General features: G+C 40.7%; 1 protein-coding gene across 3 annotated transcripts in view; it reads right to left on the reverse strand.

Moving 5' to 3' along the window:
* Positions 1-384: 384 nt before the first annotated feature.
* Positions 385-26,090, reverse strand: part of macrod1 (mono-ADP ribosylhydrolase 1) — a 98,425-nt gene continuing 72,719 nt past the window's right edge. For 2 of the 3 annotated variants that reach the window (XM_068714951.1, XM_068714948.1), the window contains 5 exons: positions 13,670-13,791; positions 11,331-11,361; positions 9,248-9,321; positions 5,978-6,059; positions 385-799 (listed from right to left, as the gene is read on the reverse strand). In XM_068714951.1, the coding sequence (XP_068571052.1) occupies positions 774-799; positions 5,978-6,059; positions 9,248-9,321; positions 11,331-11,361; positions 13,670-13,791 (335 nt within the window). In that variant the 3' untranslated portion in view covers positions 385-773. Of the gene's footprint in view, positions 800-4,173; positions 4,201-5,977; positions 6,060-9,247; positions 9,322-11,330; positions 11,362-13,669; positions 13,792-26,090 lie in introns of all 3 variants that reach the window. The other variant, XM_068714949.1, reaches the window with a different exon arrangement.

A 26,090-nucleotide genomic window follows, 5' to 3' on the forward strand; every position in this document is an offset into this window, starting at 1 on the left:
AATGAACAGGTGTTTGGGTCGTCCAAAAAAAGAGGAAGGTATGCAAGTGAAAAATTGTGAAAGTAGTATTCAGATCCTTTACTCAAGTAACAGTATACTAAAAGTACAGGTAAAGCAAAAATAAATTGTCACACAACAAAAAATGCATTATAATACATTATTAATATAAAGTAGAAATACTCTTGGAAACTACAGTACAGCTACCTCAGTAAAGTACTTACTTTCCACCACTGCTGGCAGATGAACAAAGTCCCTCTTTCTGTCTCCATGTTCAGATGCAAGGAAGCTAAAAAGTAAATGTTCATGTAAAGTGTTCCCTTGTGATGCCCCAGTTCACTGACTCGTATCGCATCCCTAGAAATAATCAAATCATACACACTAAGAGCCTGTGTGATTCGTTTTAATAAGCTTTTGTCATCGTCTCACACACACACACACACACACACAAATGCACACACTGGAATCCCAATATTTAAATAGCTCAGGACACATAACTCATAGCTTGATGCAAAGCTGATCACAGACAAATAAAGGTCAAGTTAGAGTGCAGCTTAAGGTCACATTTTTCAAGACATCTCTCTCAATCATTCGTTGGAAAAACAGGAACTAATCAACATCTGCAGAAGAGCCAGCGAGCACTTCAAAAAAAGCAATCATCCATTTAGAAGTTATCTGCCTGCTGAAGAAGGTCTTGATCTGCGACAACAACAAGGAGGCATCTGAATGTTGAGCGTAGTGGTTTGTATCCACAGCAACCACACCAATCCACTCTCTCAGAGTTTACTCTTCACTGTGGCCTCTGTTGGCGGTGGGAGAGAGAAAAAACAAAACAAATTGTAAAACAAGGGAAGAGAGCACTTTACCTTGGTCATGCAGCAGTTAATAGCATTTTGGCTTTTGGAGCGTCTGCTTTAGAGGGATCTGTTAATGCGGATTAGTCACTCTCAGTCCAGCATGGCTAAAGAAAGACACACAGAAAACATGCAAACACACGCACATACACATCAAACAGACAGCCTGTGTGGGTCGATCCAGGTGTTGGAGACACATAAGGTTTATAGTGGAGACTTGGAGGCCTGCCTGCAGCAGACAGTTCCGGTCCATCTACCAGCCAAGCACCGCTACTGCTCGCTCACTGCTGCTAAAATCTGCTGTAGGTCCATTAGAGGAGAAACACACCAACAGCCAGTGTAGGATTTTTTTTTTTTTTTTTAAGAACACACCTGTATTTTGGGAAAATAACCTTTTTAGACAACCAACCCAGTGTGAAGATGTGACAGTGTTGATTTCATGCTTCAAGTGAACAGTTGATGCCGTGTCACAGTTTGAAACTGTTGCTTGTTCAGAGAAATAAAAATAGGCCATCTCACTCTAAAGCTGGATGGATTCTTGTTTCAGTATTCGTTATATATAAACACCTTGACACCTTTCACTTTTATTATCGCAGCTTTTAAGTGATCAAGAACTTACTTGGTAAATTCTGTTTGTATGGACACTTTGCCAGATTTCGGCCAATGAGTTCGGCCTCTCTGGCTTTCCCCATGGACTGTTTACCTGCAGTCAACCAAAGCCTGCTCAAAAGTGATTGGTTAATACAATCAGACTAAAAAACTGGCATCAGAAACTACAACGTTTCTGATGCCAAAAACCTTTCATGTTTCTTACAGATTCTACATGTGAGTGCAGAATCTGTCCATAGAGATGAACTGAAGACAAAATGCCTTTTCTTTGCGGCCAAATAAAAATCAGCCGCAACAACATTGATATTAATTTGCCGTATTTCCCCCCAAATTCTTGGGTTCGGTGTTGTACAGGAAACTGAGATTTATTCCAAAAAGTTAAAGGACGAGGCTGGTGTTATTCTATTTTTTACTTATTGTCAAGAAATCTCATTAAAAGAACAAAACCAAAATAAACCAGCTTCCCTACACTGTCTGTGGCATCCAAACAGAAGATATAGACCCTTCAAAAAAAGTTACAAATATGTAGTCTTGTGTTTTTTTAAAAGGCTAAATAATTTCCTAAAACAGCTGTGGACAAACTTCAGCTAACTATTTTCAGCTCAATGCTCTAGTGAGTATTACCGGCAGCAAAACAGTGTATGATGACTCAAATGTGATGTAGGAACATGCCACCAAGTGTGGCTCATTGATATGTTTTTAATAGTTTCTGGACAACAATGGAGCTCTACGGCAGGAAAAAAGATACCTCAGGCTTTGGCTAAATACTTGTTAGTCGGGTCAATTGTTGGTTCCGGCATTTTCATAGGCTTTATTAAGAATAAGAAAATATAGAACGCCATCATCATTATCCCTTTAGCTCATACTGACATATTTTTTCATATTTTATATTAGTGTGAGGTGGCTACTTCTGCATTGTTACATTTTATCTACAAAACACTTCTTTGTAAACTTCCTTCATATTTAGTTTTTTTGTACAAAGTAGAGAGTACAAGGGCATCGCAGTCTGAGATCCCATTATTTTTAGCTATTGATCTCCTCTGAGGCCCCTATTGAAATGAGAGAGAAATCCTTCCTGGTATTGGCCACTACTGGTCGGATCTGTCTGCAAAAAGATAAAAAAATTAAGACTCTTAACCCAACGTCTGTCTGTAAAGCTTATGTGGGAGATACGGCTGCAGAGTTGATTGGATTCTGCTCTTATTTTTAATAGGCTGCTCCTCTTTCCTCTTGTGCTCTTCTTTGACTCCTCGTCTGTCTGGGCACATATGTGAAACACTTCATATCTTCAGTTCATGGTGTCTTTTTCATCTCGTCTGCTGCTTTTTTGGCAAACGTGTCTTCAAACATACTGAACTGTAAAGGTGAGAAAATGACGTTAAATGCATAATGTCTATGTATAGCCTTGAACTGTTAAGCAGCATGCATATTAATGATATACAGGGTGATATATTTAAACCCCAGGGCATTTATCTGTTGCTTCGGCTTTACTGCCACCGAGACCATGAAAACCCTTCTTCCATTTAAAATGAAACACAGCACTCCTTGCTTTAGTTTCAATGTCAAACTTCTCTGCATCGGCTTTTCTGTTGTTCATGCTGCAAGATTTAGTTTGTTTATTGTGTTGTATTTTATCTTTGGTGTTACCGTCTTCTTTTTTCAGTTAATGAATAGCTTTTATTTTATGAGACACAACTCTGTAAACTGTAAGTATAAACATGAACAAAACTTGATTATTCTAATTGCTTTGTAAGGTCTAAAAGCACAGACAGCGGCAGGTTATAAAAGACACTAATTCAGATCCACAGTTGTTTACCTCGCCAACTTTTTAAACTGAGAACATTAGAGTTTAAGTGACCCTGCTTCATCTGAATAATTCAGATAAATGTGAGATTTCTACCAGATGAGACGCAGGACCGAGCAGCTGCACAACACTTGTGGAGGTGAAAATTTGCAGCAACTTTCTGATCATTTTGTTGGTCTTGATTTTGGCTTTTGCAGCAGCTGTGTGCCAAACAAAAGCAAAACAGTTTTATAAAAGCAGAAAGCATGAAATGGTTGAGACCTCTCTCTCAAAATGTTTCGGAGGCGAGAGGTGAGTTTGATTTATAGCAGCGGTAAAGCAAGACATTAGAGGTTAAAGCTGCAGTTGTAAGACCAATGCTTAATTTGAATAATTGAGTGAATGACTGATCATGTTTAGGAGCCCAGACTGCTCGGTATTATAACACTATCAATCACGGGTGTAATCAAAACAAATGGGTGGAGTCATCATGTCACAGTTCGAGCCAACAGAAAATTTACGTATTTACTAAACTTCATTTAACAATGCAGATCAATCTGTAATGATGGCACACAACTTTCGTTTAGTCTTTTTTGAAAAGCAGGTGAGACAGGACTTCTTGATTGAAGAAGGAACCTTGGAGGCTAGAAATGTGGTTGTTATTTTTGTATTCAAGCCAGACACTTTTCACCTTCAGAGGAAGAGCTTTGAAATATTTTTGTCCTCACCAACAGTTTCATTAACTAGCTAGCTTGAGGCCAGCAGTGCCCAATGCAAAAAGCCATCTGAGGTGCAAATATTGTCAATCCAGGCTGGAGGAATGTCAAGGTTTCCTCTCTGAATATAGCACTTACATTTCACACAGGGGTTAAGACTGCCCATCTACAAGCAGACCAAACTGCACATGTTGACACACACCATGCTGGTTACCTGAACAATAAGCTGTCATTGGTCAGGCTAAAAGGGGCGGACACAGAAATGAGGGCAAAGCACAGATGACTGGCTAAGAAATGTATGAAAGTTCTCAAATGTCATCTTGCACACTGTACTTGGAAAAGAAAGGCACGCACACGCACGCACACACACACACGCACACACAGACACACACACAGCACAGACACACACACACACACACACACACACACACGCACACACGCACACACAGACACACACAGCACAGACACACACAGCACAGACACAAACACACACACACACACACAGATTCTCATTTGCTCACTTTTTAAGAGTGAGATCAGAACAACCGCAAGGCACAGTAGGCAGGTTTTCATCAAAATGTAGCACAAATTTTGACCACATTTTCAGAACATCGGCAAATGAAAATGCAAATGAATGCATGTTTCCATCCACTATGCAAATATTAAGAGTTGATTCACCAACGTAAGCATTAGGTGGCGCTAACTTTCCAGTCAGGTACCATAATACCGTTACAGGAGAAGAAGAGTTGCAAAGTGATGACATAACTCAAAGAGCGTATCTCTGTTAGCCAGATCACAAATCTGATTGCATCCATCTTGGCTCTATGTAAATCAGTGCATGTACTGCTCCAGTTCAGGGGGTGGTGGTTATGTACACGTTAAGATAGCTGGCAAAGAACTATCCAGCAGCTCACAATTCCACTAAATAAAGAAAATGATATTTCTATATTTCTCTTTAGTCAGGCTACGTGTTTCTATCTGCTTCCAATGTTTAAGCTAAGCTAACAACATCCAGCTCCATATTCATCATACAGACATGTGACATGTATCGATCTTAACTAACTCTCAGAAAGAAAGCAAATGTTCTAACTTTACTGTTGCGTTGTTTTTTTTTATTTATGGTTCTAACCCTTGAACGTTTTGATCACAAGCTACTGTCAATAATGAACATGTTTTGAATCCTCATTGTGTTCTTCAATCTGGGTATGCATATTGTACTTAGTACAATAAAAAATATGTGAATGGCTGTTCCAATAAATACATCAGAAAAGGAAAATAACAATGTCTCATTTTTAGTGGTGCAATAAATCTAAAAAGAAAAACTAAATGTTGTGCATCTTATCTTGTTTGTTCTACTTTGTCGCTGACTGAGGTAATTTCAGACCATAACATTCATGACATATGTGTAACCTTGTATCACTATTTAACATTTAACAGTGTCTTAACTCACCAGAACAAATGTACATTTGTAAATATATTTAATTGATTGAATAAATCAAAGAAATCCAAAGAAATATTACGTTTCTCAGGTTGTAAGCTATGGAAAAGGCCATGCCAATAAACAGAATACATACATTACATGGACTGTATGTCAGTGTTGGATCTCTGAACATGCTCGCTTGAGTGTGCATTTGTGCTTTCAAATCAATTGTTAAACATGGGTAGGTTGCAGCCACTGTGCATCCCTATGTGTATTGAAAGGTTTAAAATGTCACTGAATGCATGTGTGTCTGGGGAGCAAAGTATATGTTTATTTGATGCAATTAAACACAATTAAGTGTGCTATATATACGTACTATTATGTATCTAATGACCCTTATGTATGTGTGGATGCATGGATGTGCAAATAGCACACAGAGGATGAAGCAGAGTATTTATCACACCACTGTGTGTGAAGTCATATTGAGCTAAGCAAAGCTGTCATCACTGTATATATGAGAGTTTGTATGTGTTGGTGTGGGTGTGTGTGTGTGTGTGTGTGTGTGTGTGTGTGTGTGTGTGGGTGAAAGACTACTCACCAGCAGGGAAGTAGAGCGGGAGGGTCTGCAAATACAGCTCCTTATCCTTCGGCAAGAACACACAGAAGATGACTCTGTCCAGCTGACACACACACACACACACACACACACACACACACACACACACACACACACACACACACACACACACACACACACACACACACACACACACACACACACACACACACACACACACACACACACACACACACACACACATTGACCTTTATTACAAGCATATGCAGTACACGTGAATTCATCAACAGCAGGAGGGAAACAGTGTAACAGTGTGTGACATTGTGTGGCGGCAATATCAGGAGAAGGCAGCTAATGCATCAGTCCATTACTCCCCTATTAGCTTCCTATTATTATCATGCCACAACACAGCGCATATTACACTGTGTGCTGAGGACAGAGTGCTGGAAGTGTACTCTGTGGGTGTGTGTGTGTGTGTGTGTGTGTGTGTGTTAGAGACAATATCAGTTCCTGTGTAGGTCTATAAGTACTTATATTGCAAAAGTGTTTGTGTCTGGATGTGTGTATAAGGGAGAGATAAGTAACTCTGTAACTGTGTATTTGTGCATGCCCCTAAGTGTTACACTGTGTGTTGCCTCTTTGGCATAAGGCTGTCAGTTTCTCCAACGCCCCCCCCCCCCCCCCCCCCCCACACACACACACACACACACACACACACTCATAAAGATAATAGCTTTCAAAAAATATTAAGACACTGGCCGAGTGAGTGCAGCTATTTTATAGCAATAAACAATCTTTATGCTCTGTGCTCTTGATATCTCTGCAGTCTATAATATTTACATTATATTCTGTAAAGCTGGACATACAGTACAGAGCACAGTGCTATATGTAGCCTGATGTTTAAAGTTACTGTAGTTACAGTAAAAAAACATGTTTCCAGGGATATAAGCTCCCCAGTGTACTCCTTTTTCTCAGCCTCTAACAAACATTATTACCTCCCTAATGTCTCTACAAAGGTTTAGACTTTTCCGTTTTGGTGCGAAGCAGGGCAATTTATAGCCCCGCTGTTTCTATCACTTCCTGCTTGGTGTGGAAGTTTAACTGCCATTGCTCTCAGCAGCCTGCTAGCCTGCAGCCAGTGTGTTTCAGCCTAATGCTTGTTGCACAATTACCTTCACTCGCCAGGATTTGAATGGAGGCTAAAAGAGAAGATATGGAAATGTGCGGTAAGTAACTACATCCCCTGGGCTAAGGTTTGAAATCCCTAACCTCCACATCGAGTTGCATCCACTTGTGCAATTGTTCAGCCTCCCCCATTCAAATTAAAGCAAACGCCTTGCGAGGAGAAATGCAAAATGGTCTCCAGAAAAGCGGTGGCAGTGGGGAGCTAATTTTTTATACTATTGTAACAGGGAGCCTGGAGAAGCTAACAATAACATCGAGTGAGTGTTATGGGCTCTCTCAGAACTGCCTTCAAAGCATGTAAACACTCTCTTCTCAAACAGAAAGTCTGAGAACAAGAAAGCTTATTTTTCACATCTTGCACAGATTTCCCCTCACTGACCTGTATTTCATAATTAGGCAATTCAATGTACATGTGAGAATGTGTAAATTATATATAAAATGATTTTGATTTATGTTTGAAAATGACCTGAGGTCCATTTAGCAGCTGCTCTGGAGCTTTCAGTTGTATCACATGATCCTCAGCAGCAGTTGGAGTTTGCCCTTCTTATAGAACCGTAGATGTTAAACATGTATCTTTTTTTCTGAAGCCAAGAGTTAGGAAAACATGATCTAATAGTTTGAGGGATTACTGGTAAGCTCTGTCATGACCAGCAACATCCACTGTGTAGGGTTTCCCCACGGGAAAGCCTGTCGAGTGCATATAAGATACCTTTGACAAAAGTCATGTTTTAAAAGGAATCAGCATGAGACCGTAGCTGTACCTCGTTATGTGGCTGGAATTAGCCAGCTAGCTCATCTGATCTTATTCATTTTACTGTCTTTAGTTCCTCTGTGCTCATAACCTTTAGCCGTATTCACATTATATCTGCCTTGTTTGGTTTTAATATCTTTAGTGAAGCATTTTGTAACTTTGTTTAGAAAAGTGCTCAATAAACAAAGTTTATTATTATTATAAATCAGTTTTTTCTAAACTTTCAGGTCAACTGGGAATCAAATTTGTAAAATATAACATTTATAAAGGGTTTTACTTTCTTGCAACAGTTTAGTTGGTGCTTTACGAATAAATGATTCATGGTATTTATTATTACACTTGATGCAGGGTGTTGGCACATTGCCCCGTGTCTTGAGTCCATTTTGTTTGTCTTACTGGGTGTGTAATTTTCAATTTCATTTTCTATATTACAGCTCTCCAAGCCAGAGTGAGACCAACACAACACTGTGTAAAAAAAAAAAAAATGCTAAATGGAGCGGGTTCAATTAAAGATAAACCTCCTCTGGTGAACAGTCTGCTTGCAAATAAACTCTGTTTCACCATTTTGTTTGTTCAAAATAAAAAAAATAAAAACACACAGTGGAACTATTTCTGAGTTTAAATAAGAGGCGCGCTGATTTGGCTTTCTGGTCTTGTATTCAGCCGTTTAAGTCTTGTTGACTGTAGTCCTCCGCGGTGAGACGTGTTTAATGTTCATTTGGCTGAGCTCGGCGCGGCTGACGGCATCAGTCGACTGGTATTGCTACAGAGACTCTGGAGACGCCAGCTTTAACAATAACATCGTCAACACCCTCTCTGGGAGGTGATACAGCACGGTGGTTAGAGACGAAAAGAACGATTGAAAAGAAGAGTGAGAGGAGACCTGAAGAGTAGAGGAGGAAGAGGGGAGGAGAGTTTAGAGCATGTTAACGACTGATTGGAAAGTTTCCTCTTTGTTCTAATCTCCCCCCTCCTCCCCCCTCTCCCCTCCAGTCATCTGTTCCATCATTTTGTCTGTTCTCCGCCCGCTGTTTCTCCGGAGAGAAAGTAAGTGTGTGTGTGTGTGTTTTTGTGTTAGTCGGATTTAGTCCCGCAAGGAGCCAATTAAAACGCAGACTTGGCCATGAGCATGAGAGCCAGAACTTTGGAGTGTGTGTTTAAATGTATGTTTGTGTGTGCGTGTGTGTGTGTGTGTGTGTGTGTCACTGTGCGCGTGCGTGTATGTGTTTTCTCAATGCACCCTTCTCCTCGCTCCCACCAGAAAACAAACACAACAGCTGTGAAAGAAATAATACCTTGAGGAAATGGGAGGGAAAAATTGCCAATGATGCAGACACAAACACACACGTACACACCTCGTCGTGATGTTCATCCAGATACTCCCGCACAGTTGCTAACGCCTCGTGCACCGCCTGCTCCGGTGGATATCCTGCACAAACAAAAATATACAAATAGTTGCAAGAACAGGTGCAGCGTCAGATCTGGGTGTTTGCATTAGGTCGTTGTCTGCACTGTTTTTATTTTTCCACTATTCTATCACTCGGTGCTCTGTGTATTCTCACTTCCTCTCATCCCGACTCGCCTATTCCGGCGAGGTGCAAACACCGAAACACACTTGTTGGTTACGAGCAGACAGATGGAGAAAGACTACCGAGCTTCTTCAATATTCATTCAGCGACCGAGACCTTTCTGTGCTGCGAAATTACCCCCACTGCTGGAGACTCAACATAAAGGCAGTAAACATTCATCATCAGGCCAAACTCCTCAGCCACAAACAAACACATACTGTGTGATTATACTGTAATTATTCTATACATCAGGAGAGTGTCCAACATGTGAACAAAAGGGGAATATGTGAGGACGCAAATTAGCACTGAACAATGCAGTGTTTTAGCACCAAATACACACACTGCAAGGGATGTAAGCTTATGTTACTCTATATAAACTATTTCACTGCTTGATGGAACAGCAACGTTTTCCTTCCATAGATAATAATAATGTCAAATAGTGTCATTCATCAGATGAATAACCATCTTTAAAATGAATAAACAAGGTCCACCCAGAGCACGCCATTCTGCGGTGTAACAGTTAACAGGGGTCCCATCGCGATACACTACACTGTGTTTATAACACACTACTAATAAATAGGCCCTGTAGATTTCAAGAGCTCACACTAGACACTGCACTACTGGTTGTAGAGAAAATTAACAACAATCATGGTCTTTACAAGCGCTCAGTAGCCCTTATTGAACCTCAGGATGCAAACCCTGGACTACGGCGACACAATCCTGCTTTCTGTTTGTCCACCATCTCCCCCGACCACTTACTACAACTCCTGTGTAGCACAAGAACACAACACTTCCTGAACGGGAGAAAAACAAATGTAAAAATGGGATTACTGCATGTAAGTCGCATCACAGGTCCTCCCACCTAAACTTTAACGAGGTCTAGTCAGCCAGATTGATAGAAGACACGTGTGTGGGTGTGTCCTGACTTAAATAGCCAGTATTTGATGAACTGGGATGACTACTATATGTTTGTAAAGCACATTCCTCCACAATGGTTCCTCAATTCAATCAACATATATTTGTTTTTTAGTGCTTCACAACAGACTCTGAGGAGGCATTATTTAAAAACTAGTATTGGCTGGCAGAACTGTCTCCCCTCCATTATCTTATAATTACATCAAACGTTGGCTGACACAGTGAGAGGTACCTTTAACAGCTGTTAAATCCATCTCAAATTTAGACAATTTTGTTTCTTGTTTTTCGTAAGGGCGAAAGAAAAAAAGTTTGGATGAACTCTTAAAAAGATGAGCTAAACAGAGAGACAGCGAGGAAGACGTGGATAACACACTGAGTCAATCGGAACTTTGGCCTTTTCCTCTCAAGCAACAAGGGAGAAGTGTTTACAGCCGGCCCTCACACCCAAACGTACCCCAGGGAGTGTTTAAGCACTATCCTTAACTCTCTCTCCTGTCAGTGTGAAGGGGGATTACAGTCAATCTGACACGATCTCCGGCCTAATCTATCTTAATCTGCCAGTCTTAATCCAAGGCCTTAATCTGAGAACCACCCCTGGGCTGCAGGAGATAATGTGACAAGTGGCGAAGGGCGGCTCAGCACTCTGGTTAAACAGACAGACTGATACTGGAAACAAGCATGTGATGGAAAACATCCCCAGCAGTGTGTACAGCGTATAAACACAGGAACAAAGAAATACCGTTGTTGGATGAAAATTGATTTTTTTTTCTTTCTCACTCAAAGAAAAAATATTGAGTATAAAGCCCTGAGAAACACAAACACTTGAGGTACAGCTATGATAACACACACACACACACACACACACACACACACACACACACACACACACACACACACACACACACACACACACACACACACACACACACACACACACACACACACACACACTGACCGTAGACTCCAGTGGAGATGCAGGGGAAAGCCTGCAGGGTGGAGATGACAAACAAAGTGGTTACAGTTTGTTGTTGATCACATAACAGTCTGCCTTCATCTCACACACACTCGTAGAAATGACTCTCTTCTGGATCTCTCTTCTGGATCTCTCTTCTGGATCTCAACGGAGTCTTTCTCCTAATTGTTTATACGGCAGCTTTTCTTCTCTCTCTGACTTTCACTACTCTTTAAAGACCAAACTGTCGATCATCTTTTGTTAAGGAGACCCGGTGTGAAATGACATTAACCAGACATTGATATAGTGATAATAACTGAGACGTGGTGACCATCGATGTTATCACATTTATAATGTTATAATCTACAACATTCCAGTCCTGGTTGATTTGGTAACACCGGTGGTTTCTTTTGGCAACAACAAGTGAGGTTTAAAAATAAACCTGTAACAGAAAAACATCCTAACACACCACGGCCTGAAAGCAATAATTGTGTCACATTAAGACACTACATTTTTTTTGTCATCATGCTGTGAGTGACCGTGATCCATTTTCAGGACAGACTTGAAAAAGGAGTTGTTTACATTGACTGACAAAGTGTTGGAGAGGTGCTGGAGAAGTAAGATCCTTTCTCCTGCAGCTCAATGTGTCTATTCCACAATAAAAGTCACCTGTTTCAGCAGGTCTTAAAACGATTCTATTAGGGGTCAAGATGCCGTGAACCATGAACCACCAAGCCTCCGGTTCGGATGTTTTCATTGTTGTCTTTATCCGGTTGGGGACCTTTCATTGCATCTCCCTCTCCCTTGTTTCCTGTCATCTCTCTACTCTCCCTATAGAATAAAGGCAAAAAATGCCCCCCCACCTAAATAAAAAAAAAAAATAGTCCTCACACTTTGAAAGCACTTTCATTGTTCTTCCTATGCATACTGGCCAAAACGAGACGTTCAATGTCTTTTTAGTACCAAAATCCTTCTTTTTGTTAGAAACACCCTTGAACGCATCTCAGCAAGTGAACAAAGTCTAGAAACGCAAAGAAAGAATAAAGTACTAAAAGACTAACTTTGGTGGATGTATTTTTGAAACTAAGATTCAGCCTTAGAACGCTTTTCTACACAGAAAGAAGGATTTTGTCCACCATCACTTACGTTGAAATTCATTTACAAAGATGCCTCTGTGTGACCAGTATAGTCAGCAGGAACTGAGTGAGGAGGTGAGTTAGAAGGGAAAGTCAAACTTTACCCTAAAACAATGAAAACTGCTAAATGGTGAAGTATTTTCTAAAAATACATTGAATGCCTATTTCTGAAAAATGTCAATGTCAAGTTTGAAAAATGTTTTGTTGTACACAAATCGTCAACATTACAACTTTAAGTCATTGAGATCCATGTCAGGCAGGTTCATGGCACACCGCTGGAGTTGAGAATAGAAGCCAGTAAACTTCAAAGCAAATCAAATCTGGCAGATTCTCAAACTGCTGTCAATTCGTGCGGTACGAGCAGATGCCAGGTCTCAGTGTCTCCAGATCTCTTCATTTCACCAGATTGCAGAGTTGGCAACTCGGGGTGAGAGCAGACACGACTCACAGGCTCCTCAGGGCAAAAGGTAAACAGAAGTCAACAGAAGTCAACTAATAACAAAATGGAAATATGTAAGTTTGGGCTAAACCCATAAAAATGTACTTGACTTTATATTACAGTATCAATTAAATCAAGACGTTGTGATTACGCCTCTACGTTTTTGAAGGTACATTGTGAGCATGTAATAGAAATTAAATGAAAACAAATAAAATAAATGCTCTAATCGCTTAACTCAAAGTGTTTTTAAAGGCTACTCTTGAGAAGTGAAACTACAAACTCTCAGCACTAGTCTTTCTGCTACTGTACCTCTGACTTTATTTTCATGTTGCGTTGGTGTTTTTCTTTGATTTGAAACACCTCATTCTGCTGTGAAACCACCGCCTGGTGTGTATCATAAAACCTTTTTACGACTCAACAGTCTTACCGGCAGCTCCTGTTCGCCTCTCTCTAACTATCTCCGTCTGAATGTAGTGTCCTTTGAAAAGTCTACATGTGATGAATCTTCTTCTCTCTTTTACAGTCATGACTCCCTCTCTCTCCCTTTTCCTTCTTTCTTCTCATTTGTCCTTTTTTTTCCCGTGTCCCAGTCTTCGGTGGTTCTCTTCCTCTAACCTCCTGTTTTAATCTAATCTCTCAGGTTTCTGCACGCCTTTGTTCTCTCCTCCGCTAAAACAAACAACTCAGTATCTCTTCATCCTTGCTCTCTACCGTCCTGTTTTCTTCCTAGCAACCATCCCCAGCTTCCATCACCCCTCCGTCCTCACCACAGAGCGTGCAGCGTTCTTGGTAGCTGTTGTCAGGCTGTTCTTGTAGCACAACCTCAAGGCTTTCTTCTCCTCCTCTCCCACTCCTCCTTGTGCAATCGGGCCCACAGTGTGGATCACATCTGCAGAGACAGCGAGAAAAGAGAAGATGAAACACTTCATACTACAGGGTGACACATATGATGATAGAAAGAAAACATAAGCAAAACACATCCTTGAGTTTAATCTCCCCAGTCGAACATCACATTTATTCAGTGTTTATTATATGGCAGCAATGTTAAAACTAGTCTTTTATCAAAAATGAATACAAAATGAATACAAATCAGAAACATTCAGCCTGAGCGTTCATATAAAAAGTCTATATAAATATTTAGTCTTGAACTGTTTCCCACTAGATGTTATTTTAACATCCATCCCATCGACTAACATTAAAATGATAATGCTAATTACAAATATAAGATCAGTTAATTTAATTTTAATTAAGTAATTAAACTGGTATGTTGGCTGACTGACATGACTTAGTTTGGTAGATTAATGCCATATTGATGTCATGTCAGAGTTATCACAATTTCAAATTTACGACTTGTAAACAGTGTTCACGTCAACTCGGCGCTTAATAATATGGACGTACCCGAAAACATAAGCCAAAGTCCACCATTCAATTAATTAAACACAAATTTAGTGCATATGGTGTTGTATTATGAATGGACACTATATTGTCACTCTCACATCACCGATTCTGCAGTCACACAACTGTCCTAAGTTGTCCTGTCTACTATGTGTGGTGTTGATGTGTATTATCTTTCCTCTGGGTTTGGCTGTGACACAGTCAGACTTTAACTGATGATGTAATCAGCCGTCACACCTGGTCTTTATGAGCTGCTGTTTCCTGAAACCCAAACGACTAAAACAATGCCTCTGTCGAAAGCCTACTCTTATAGGTGTTGAATATCAGAGATTCTCTCAGTTGCAGGCGAGTAAAACTTGTTCCCCCTCAGGCCAGGAAAACAGAAAGCACGCATGAAGCAAAACAGGAACCCTCACATCAAAACTGGCTCCTATTGTGAGCATGTAAGGAGGGCCATGTTTTTGCCACAGACTGAATTCATATTTACATCTTCATTCTTCTTTTTTTGAGTCTGTAACCAGGTTGCAAATGACATGCCCTTATCTTATCCCCCACATACAGTAAAGTAATAGCATTAGATGTTAGATTTTTACAGCACGCTTGGAAGCCATTAAAGCACTGCTGTCACTGGTTTAGATGCTGCACGCAAGTCGTTTTAAATATTTAACTGGGCAGAAAACCCTGAGACATCTGTAAAAGAACGTTGTGGGTGTTTGTCATTAATTATGAAGTCAATAATTTGGATCCCAAATAATGTTTCCAGCCAATTAGCCCACAAGGTACCTGACCAAACGGTATCATAAGCTGCCACTGCCAAGAGCTGATGACCTCCAATATGGCTGCCAGAGGATGTATTATGTCCTCTACTAGCTGATTTTAAATGAATCTCACATAAATGTTTTACTCTTTATAGAACTACACACGTGTATGAATTTGAAAATCACATTTCCTTTGTCTCTCTCAGCAATTTTACAGCAACAATGTATTTTGCCGTTTCTAATTCTAATAATATCGAATCTTTCCGTGTTATGTAGCTGCTGGAACGCCGCATACTTTCTCTGTCAAGTTAATGAATGTATTGTTTTGCCCAGGTCTTTTTTTTTAATTTAGACTAATTGATTAAATAAATGGTAAATGAATGTATTGAATGGAAGGCAGAGGAGAGAGAGAGAGTGAAAACAGAGGAAGGAAACAGAGGATCTCACAAACAGAAGCTGAGCGAGAACAGAGAGAAACGTGGTTTACTCTGCCTCTGTTTGCCAACACCGCCGATACCACACGTTCTGATGAAGCTCAGCGTGTCGCTCTCAGTGTGAATACCAACGCTGTGATAATAGCTAGTCAAATCATCACACACACACACACACACACACACACACACACACACACACTGAATAAAATCCATCTCAACAACACGTTTAATTTAGTTTTGAGACGTCTTACATGGAGCGTAAGGAATAGGGGTGAAATACGTTTTTTTTTCCCCCCTCTACAGATCAATGCTGACACCTTAGTCTTGAATCAAGTGGCAGTTCAGTGATGTTACTGGACAGGTCTGCAGTGTTGCCAGATTTTACTGACACCAAACAGCCCAATCAGAGCCTAAAACCTGCACAGTCATCATATAAGAAGGGTAGAAAAGTAGAAAAGGAGACCTCACTAACAGTGCAACAAACTTTGCAGTATGGCACTGTGTTCACTTCTAATAGTTTCAATGGAGAAGAACCAAACTGATATAACAAGAACAGATGTGATAGCTTTCACAGGGTTTCACAGAATTATTAACCAATCGTAATTTAGGATAGGATTTGGAAGTACAGTTGCCATTCAGGGAATGTAAACAGGAAGTTCATTGATTCAGTGAGTTATGCTGTGGGCTACAACTTTCTTTAGCCTGCATTTGTTAACGTTTTGGCCCATTTAAAAGTATGCCAAATTAGCTTTTATTAGCACCCTTTGGTATGGAGTGAAATTGATCTCAAAATAAAAGAAAACCAACACATATACAAAGATGCCCATCGCCCGCTTTAGCCCCTTCCTGTGATACACCGTCGTCGCCATATTTGAGCAGGCAGGACTGGCCTGTAAACAAACACAGGTGAACAAGGGAGCTGCCTTTTATCCGGATAAAAATGATTTCTCAACCGATTTCAATGACTCATTTTTACACTCAAGGGTTTACGATGTTCACACTTTGGCAACCACAGATTTGGCCCTGGAAGCTGAAACATGGAATTGTTTTCAAGTGTTTGTGAGGTTGTGTGTGAATGCATGAAAGTGCGGATGCATGTGCCTACCTGGTCGCAGCTACTGCGAATTTGCGCTTGTTCACCATTAATTTGCCATAAATTCTTTGTGGATTTATGGACGACTGCTTGCGATGGTCATCTGAGATAATATTTTCCGGAAAGTGTAAGTCACACTAAATCTAAGAATATGGGTATTGTGTCTGTGTGTTCAGATTTGACTGAGTTATGATGACAGCGGCACTCAAGGGTTTTTATTGCCTCTAAACTACAATAACTAAATTCTTGTTGTTTTTAGACGCTGACATCCACCTGAATATTTCATCTCACCAGCATCATTGCCTCAAGTCTCTCGCCCCTTGAGGGCCAGATTTATCTCTTTTACAAAACAAAACAATATGAGGCTAATGATTAATTAGATTAAAATGGACATCACTACAGCACACACACACACACACACACACACACACACACACACACACACACACACACACACACACACACACACACACACACACACACACACACACACACACAAGCCGAAGACGCTGCAGCCCAAAAGAAGCCCAGAAGCAGCTCTTTAATCCAGCCCTCGGAGGATAGGAGGCCATTAGGCAGAAAGATTTAACACAGTGCTTGGGATTTTTTGAAATGTGATCTGGTGATCTTATTTCAAAACCATGAATTCATAACAGAGGCATAAAATGCGTTCTTGTGTCCAATTCCCCGACACCCTTAACAGGCTTGTTTGTGGTTAGAATGTGTTGTAGTCGTATCCATTGACGAGGACATTGTGCCATCTAACCACAATCGATAGAAGATATTTGGTTGGCGATGCAGGATCAGCTCATTACACCCAGATAGTGGAACAGAGCTCTGGGTGTCAAAAACCTATTGTACTGTGTTTTCTCTTAATAACAAAGCCGTTGTGATTGAACGCTGAAAGAGAGGAGACTCTTGGTTCAGAGGAAACTTAGTTTAAGCTTCAATCTAAAACCACTTTTAGATCTTCTTAAACATGAGTGCGGTAGGAAACATTTTGAAAACATGCAATACAGGTTTTACACATAACCGTCTTTGACAAATGTTATTTTGTAGTAGGTTATTGTAATAAGAGACATGACCCATAACCCATAAAGTCAAGTGCAGTTATGTTTAACTCCTTTGAATATCTAGTGTGGATTTACATTTTAAAGTATTTTTAATCATTTTGCTTTGCTAAAAAAAAAAAAGAGTGCCTGCAGAAATTCTCTATTTTCCTTTGCATTAACATGAAAATGAACATTATGCAGACTATTTTAATTATTAAAGTTGCATTAACTGACTTGTTTTGGCCATGTTGGCCATTTGTGGTGAGTTGTAAACACAACAATGACATAATATCACCTTATAAGGCTGATATGGTAAACATGTTAGAAAACACTTACACAGCCAGCAGAAGTGGAATTTTTTGTGCTTTTTTTTGCCAAAAACAGCTACCAGCTGTGTTTGAAAATGCAACTGATGAGAACTATGAAACATAATAACATAATCAGTAAGAACCGTAAACCAAAACAATAAGCTGAAAGACATTAAAAACACTGCACAGAGCTGAAGAGAACCGCATGAGCATAATATTTGCCTTCCTCCTGCTCCTCTGAATACAGCAGCACTTTCAGCAGAAAATACCCCTCCTGCAGTCATTAAACTGGAGACGAGGAGCTTTACACCAACGGAAACTTATCAAAAACTATATGCTGGGATGCCTCTGTGTCCCCCTAAGACCAGAAGTGTGTGGATGAAAGAGTGCACCAAGGACTGGTGCTGCTTAGAGTGGAATCCACAGATGTAGATTGAAAGGAACTTGTCTGTGTACTGTGACAGTCCTTCATCAAACTAGTAGCTGATGAAAAAGAGTGCTGCCTCTGAGAAATCACTTAGTCTGAGTGCATAAACCCACACAGAAAGAATAATAAGTGCTGCAATCAAAGCCTGTTTATACATCGACGTGGCTATTTGACACTAATATTCTCCTATAGCATAGATTATCAGAGGTTTATGCTACGTCACTTCCTTCATATCGCATGAAAGTGGGATATCCATGATATATTGATTTTTCCCTGAATTTGCCCCACGAATGTTGTCCATACGTTTTATTAACGCGACGTTAGGCTCTGTGAAAGAAGAAGAGTGTTAGTGTGGAGACTTGACTACAGCTTCTCAGCATTAATGATCCTCCTGGAAGTCGCATGGGGCTAATTCACACAAACATCTGTAATCTGTAATCTGTACTGGGAGGATCACTCTCACCCTAATGACTCTCCTCTCAGTCCACATCTCTTCCAAATCTGAGCTCAGTGTCTATGCAGACGCTCCAGCTATGTTAATCCTCCTCCAGACCCTCTTCTCAATGAGCTGCAGGCCAATTAGATGTCAAGAGCCACAACATCAGCCAGCTACTTCGTTTTTCTCCTTCTTGCACCAACAACAATGTACTCTCACTAGTACACTGTTTCTACATTATGGCTTTATTTTCATTATGGACTAAAGTGCAAGTTCAACAATTTATCTTTTTTTTTCCTTTCTTCATTTTTTTAAAGCTCACGGTGACATCTACATATTCTATGATTTGTTTGACCAACAATCCAAATTCCAAATATGCTAATTTAGTAAAAATAAAAGAGAAGGTGAGAGCTGTGAGCTTTTAATTGTTTCCACTCTAAAAACACTTGAATTTTGTTATTTTTTGCTCAGAATTATTAATTTGGAAAATAGGACCTTGTAGATCATTACTGTATCATTTTGCTGAAATTTAACAAAGGATAATCCTGAATCATCACCTGGCCCTACTTAATGTTCACCAGGTTGTTTTAAGCTTGATCTTTAGTGAACTATTCTGATGATAATAGTCAGCTCATTACAGAGACGGGCCTAAACAACTCCACATCAGGGAGTCCTCGTACCTTAATGACAGCTTAATGTGACATTTTGTACAAAACTGAAGAAAACCCTATGTTATACTGTCACATCAGGATACAAAACACTGGTTTAAAACTGCCAATTTAAGAGCTCCCAAGAACTGGCAATAAGATGAATCACTATTGTGATTCACCACTTGGTAAGCGGCGAAAATTGTATTTATAGTGTATGAGAAAGCTGCTCTTTAAATAGCAGCATACACGGATTGGAACATGTGAATTTGCGGATGAAACACTCACAGAAAAACGGGCTTAATTACCGTGGTCAAACATGCAGACACGCATGAAGGAACGCATTAAAAGAACAGCACAAACTCAAAATGAGTACAGTGTAATCGTCATACAGCAGTGAGGGACTGTTTATGTTGTCACGTGTGTGGGCCAGGTTCACAACTCGGTCGACTCGCGTGTGTGTTTTTTAATGTGCGTGTGTGTGTGTGTGTTTTTAATGTGTGTGTGTGTGTGTGTGTGTGTGTGTGTGTGTGTGTGTGTGCAGTACTGTGTGTGCTGTGCTGGTGCGGTTCAACAGTGGGTCACTTGGTGGTCATTCATCTACATTTCATCTGTTAAATGTCACTGCTACACTGTTTTCAAATTCTCACTCACACACACACACACACACACACACACACACACACACACACACACACACACACACACACACACACACACACACACACACACACACACACACACTGTACAGGCAGTGTTTCTACTAAAACTGAATTGTAATCTATGATTGGTAATTGTTCCTCATTGCTAACCCAATTATCTGTTCACTGCTGTTTCCTCCCTCTCCATCATCTTTCCACCTCTCTGTGACTCCATCTCTTTTCCCCTCCATCCAGCTCTCCTCTCACTCTTTTCGTTTCCCTCACCACGTCCTTTGTCGTCACTTCTCCCCCTGCCAGCCTCTCTCCCTCACCATTACCTCATCCAGTCATCCCACCTCTCCTCTCGCCTCATTGCCCTCTCCCCCATCCCTCCGTCACCTATTCCTTCCTCTCTTCTTCCATTTCATCCTCCCATCATTCCTCTTTTCTCATTTTCAAACCCCATTTGTCCCTCCCTCTCCTACCTTGTCTCTCTCATCCCTCCATTATCCACCTCTCTCCCTTCCTCCCTCCCTTCCTCTATTACATATTCCTCTCACCCCCTCTCCCCTACTTCTCCTCTCTCTCCGTCACCTGAGGTAGACAGTTCTGTCAGGAGTCGGCCTTATTTACCGCCTCTCTTCGCTCCTGTTTACATTATCGATCGGCAGGGTTGCTTTAGTTCCACCATACATCAACACCACCCCTTCCTCCTCCCCACCACAGTGTTACGGCTGCTGGCTCACATTACCCTGAAACACAGAGAGAGAGGGAGGGGGACACGGAGGGAGCTCGATGGGGAGATGGAAAGCCAGCAGAGCATGTTCGGATGTATGAGGGATTTATGTGTGAAGGAGAGAGTGTGTTGAACAGTGTGTCATGGAGCGTGTGTGAGGAGCAGTGTTAATGGAGAAAGTGGATATGTGTCTGCGGAAACTGTGTGTGCAACTGACAGTAAAACTATGTGTGTGCGTGTGTGTCAGTGTGTGCGTGTGTGTCAGTGTGTGTGCATTTAAAATGATGATATCGCCCTGCGTGATTAGATGAGGCTGTTGTTTGGGTTTGATAACAAGTGAGGGATTTAATTTGAATCCTCTCTCTTTATGAATTTAAATTGTACACAGCAAGGCCAAAAGTATGTGGACACTCAAACATTATACCTACGTGTGATTGTCGAACACATCATTCCAAAATTAGCATTAATATGCATTGAAAGGTTTTCCACAAGATGTTGGCAGCTGGCTGCAGCCATTTGCTCTCCCATTCAGCCACATAAGCTGCTGCTATATGGACGATCAGGCCTGTTGAGCCAACCAGCCGTTGATTATCTCAAAGAGTTGGATGGGGTTGAGGTCAGGGCTCTGTGCAGGACAGTCGAGTCCCAAATTCAGAAAACAATGTCAGTATATGGACAAATATAATTTACAATCAAAGTCTGTTTACAGGTCTTGTGGAGTACTACTGCATATATTAAATACGTTGTATAAAACCTTTTGCGGCTCCGGAGGGAGCTGCACAAAATAGAAGATAAATTGCTTCAAGTGGCTAAAAGAGCCCGCTCCTCATCTCTGCTTGAGGTTAGTGGTTTGAGGCTACATTAGCCGCTTTAACATACCCAAATCTCTAATCAAAATGTAGGCAGTCAAGTTGTTTTTGTGGGCCATTGCGGGCCATGTAGACGACAAGAACAAAAAGTCTTTAGTGTTCCGTTCGTTATTTGTGAAGGCTAAAATATTTTGTGCTTTGGGGCTCAGTGCCAAATTATCAGTTCATCATTTCACCACTTTGAAGAGAGAACAAAATACATCCTCAGGATAATAGAACATGTAATAAAGTAAAAGGCCAAGTTGTATGCTCCTTGGATTTTGAATACAAGAAAAGATGTCTCCAAACATAAATGTTTTAAGGATGAGTGTCAATAGGAAAACTGAAAAGAAGAACACAGTGTACCTTTCACTTAGTTAAGATAAGGCGGCAACCTAAAGGTCTTGCATTCTCTCTACTGGCCATCATGGGGCGACTCCTCTGGTAGTAAAAAGAAGTATATTGTATAGAAATCTACGAGAAAATGACCCGTCTTACGTACATTCTATGGTTTAGATGGGTTTGATGGTATAGCCGAAACACCTTCAACAGGTTTTATTCAGATAAATACCAAACCTTCTTATATAAGTTAAGCGGACCCACATGGACCAATCAAATTACGCCTTCATCATCACTTCAGTACTGGGGCTTTTTCCTGTGGGGTTTTTCCGTTTATGGCTCTGTTTGTTGATTAATGAGGGAGAAACTTAACAGACCAGCTCCTTCATGCTGATTTCGTACAAAAGAGGCAAAATATTTTATTCTAACAAGCAGTTTTCTGCTGTCTACCTAACAGCAGCTATCATTGTGGTAGTTGCATACAGGGCAAAAAAAGAAGAAGCATGTAATGGCCCCATTTTATCATCCTGCCAGAGGTTGAACATTCCCAAATTGTCATTACAGGAACATGCACACATGTTGAGTGTGTAGCACGTCTGTTTACGATATGAAAAGAAGACATTTAAAACTGCCTGCAGATGAACATTAGTGTGCAATATGAATTAATGGCTGTCATTGCTCTGTGGTTGTGCGTTACGGTGACGTATTGTGTCTTTGCTCAGTGGGGCGGAAAAGGTCGATCTTTCACACAGAGGAGGGAATCGTGACCTATTGTTAAAGAGATGTGAGGCCTTTTGATTTCTACCCTGCAGACCGTGTTTCCAAAGGCTCTGAACGACAAGCCTCATTGGATTGTAATGAGATATTCTGTGTAATGGTTTGATTGTCACCTTATCTCATGTAATCTAACTGGGCTGTTTTCTCGCTGGATGTCCAATTCTTTCTCCTGTTCTTCCCTCCTCTTCTCCTGCTTACAGACTTATTTAAAGCAACAGTTATTTATGTTGTATTGATTTCTGGCTTTTAAACCAATGAAGGAATCACTATCTACAGCACAGCTAGATACAGTACTCTATTTACAGTGTACTGTTTGTGTGTACATTACGTACACATATTTTTTTTTTTTTAAGGAATACACCAGCAACATTTCTATTATTATTATTTCCATATTGCATACACTCACATATAAATTAATTTACATGTGTCAACATTTCCAGAGTTACTGAGATCTTTTACTTAAATAATATAAAAAAGACTACGAGGTAAAATTGTAAATGCAATTAAAGTGTTACAAGTTTAAAAACACGCTATGGAGCCAAATATTGATTATGTTTTTATACATTATATTTATGGATTAATATGACTCATGCATTAATAACCAAGCAGCATTTAAATGTTGCGGCTGCAGTGAGGCATAGCTCAAAAACATTATATTAATAAACTCATCTTTACATTTTAAAATCATTTTTATTTTTTAATAATCTTTAAAGTAGCTAGTAACTACCGTTAGATACATGTAGTGGAGTGAAAAGTACATAATTAAAATGTAGTAGATTAGAAATTGAAATTCAAAGTATCACAAAATGGAATTACTGTAGTAAAAAACGCCTGCAGGCATTTATGTGAATTCTGATTTATGATGTTTCTAAACAATTACACAACAAACAATTGATCCACGTGGATCCAGCTCTCGTATTTCTCTGAAGCCAACCTGCATATAAATGTTATTAATGTATGTGTGAAAAATATAACTTAAAGAAAAGCGCAAGAGCTTCTTCCTTTTAGTTTTCTTTCTGACTATTTCCATCATTCTCATCCGAAACCTTTTCTTCTATGTCAGTTGTTCTCTCCCAGGAGGCCCCTCTCCTCACAAAGTGTGGAACGACCGCTGTGGTTTCATCCTGTTTTCCACCTGAGAATACTGTAGTTTTTGTCAGATCAATTAGAATAAGATGCGCTTATTTTATCGTGTTAAAACACAGTCTGACCTAATTATAACACAAAAGCTTGTTTCTAACAGATGGCATCAAGACACTTTCATTAAACATATTGCTACACTTTACTGAGGCCCCATCACACTGTAAGATCTTCTTCACACAAAAAGCGCAATATTAAACAGGCAGAACAACTAAATGAAAGGGAAACAAAGTGAAGGTAAAAGTAACAGATAGGTCAGACAAGGTAGTAAAACAATAAACACAGGAGAGAAGCAAAGTAAATTTGTACTTGAGTGTAGCTCAAACTATATTCATCACACACCTGATTTACTATGCACATTTACCCTGCAGACTGTGTGTGTGTGTGTGTGTGTGTGTGTGTGTGTGTGTGTGTTCTCTCTCATAAGTGGGCGTCACTGAGCATTAAGAGAACTTGACTGAGTGCCATCCGGTGACACCCGCCCCGGCTTTTCTTTTTGTCTGCCATTCCAGCTTTTTTCCTGCCAATTGTCATCACCCCTTTTTTTGGCTCTTCTTATCCTCCCCCTTCCCTCGCTCCCTCCCTCATTCTCCTCCACCCCAATGGCCTCACACCATTCTTACCTGGGAGGCCACGAGTCGCTGCTCCTGCTTTTCATACCCAACGACCATCCATCCGTCCTCTCCTCTCCCCTCCCCTTTCTCTCTCTCCCTCTCTCTGTTCTCATACCTCCATCTGTCCCTCGCCTTTCTTTATCTGCCTTTAAAGCAGGCCAGGCAGCAAAAAGCCGAGCTGGTCCTTTGTGTGCTCGGCCTCAGTTTGTGCTCAGTCAAGCGGACACAGCTCTTAAATCCAGGCCCGGGCCTTTGGCACAAAAGGAAGGCTCAGGTCTTGTAAAGGCCCCAACAGCTCTCCCTATCTCTTTCCACCTTTCTCTAAAAAAGACAGAGAGGCAGTTATTCTAAACAGGAGGACAAGAGTGGACGGAGAATGGAGGAACAAGATGCTGATGCTAAAAGGAGCGGACATAATTCTCTTCATCAAAGAGCAAAGACATTCTTCAACTCCAACTCTGTTTCCCTAAGCCAAGCAACACTGGAGCTTTTTTTTAAAATTTTGTATCCCTTTTCCTCCTTCAAGGCGAATGAATTAACTGAATGAATTAACACCAGGGCAGCTGTGATCATCATCATCACCACGCTCCTCCTCATCAGCAGCAGCAGCTTTGCTGAAGCTTTTTAACACCTTGAAGGATCACACTGCTGACGCCAAGGCAGGAAGAAGCAAAGATGTCGACAACCTTGTCAAAAACAAAAAAAAAACTCCCCAACTAGCAAGGTATCACAGTCTGAGTGCTACAGTCTTTAGCCCAGAGCCTTGTCAAGTCTCTTGGCACAACTAAATAAACCTTACTGCTGATGATGATAGGAAAAATGGGGGAGGGAGGGAGGAGGTGAGATGGGGAGAAAAAGTAAAGGTGGGTAGAGGATAGGAGCGACATACAAGGGAGAAATAGAAGAAGGAGAGAAGGGGGAGGGGGGGCCAAATGTAGGAGTGAGGAAAAGAAAAAAGAGAGGATATAAAGAGGTAGAAAGGTGAGGAAGAGAACGAGACGGGAGGAAACAAGGTGTTTAAGTTGTTGATCACGACAGGCAGAAACACCACGTCTTCAAAGAAAGGGAAACAGACAAGAGAGAGCGACAGGGCAACAGGCGAAGCAGAGAGATGGAGGTCTGGGAGGAGAGGAAGAGGGGGGAGTCCGGGAGAGCTGTAGCAAGGATTTTAATTAGCGGTAATTGGCCACCGAGGGAACTGAAACTGGGAGAGGGGAGGCAGGAGAAGGAAGAGAGGGGAGCATAACAGCCAGTTTTTGACAGAGTGATATCTCTCTCTTGCTTTGTACCTCTCTATTTCCTTCAGCACTTTTTCTATCTGAGCCTTTCCATCTCCATCTTGTTTTCCACCTCCAACTGTGCTACTCCCGCTTACTCCCCAAACAGAATCCTTCACTCTCTACCAATATCCCCTGAAATACAAGACAATGCAAACAGACAGTATTTGGGTCAACACTAAAGCAATATTTGCAATTATGCTTAAAAGCTCTTTTTGCACACTTTACTGAGCGACAGGAACATTTAAAAATGCAGTTAGTTGGGA

The sequence above is a fragment of the Cebidichthys violaceus genome, unplaced genomic scaffold (assembly GCF_023349555.1).
Source record: "Cebidichthys violaceus isolate CVI_PGR_0920_01 unplaced genomic scaffold, fCebVio1.0.p SCAF_2, whole genome shotgun sequence".
Taxonomy (NCBI): Eukaryota; Metazoa; Chordata; class Actinopteri; order Perciformes; family Stichaeidae; genus Cebidichthys; species Cebidichthys violaceus.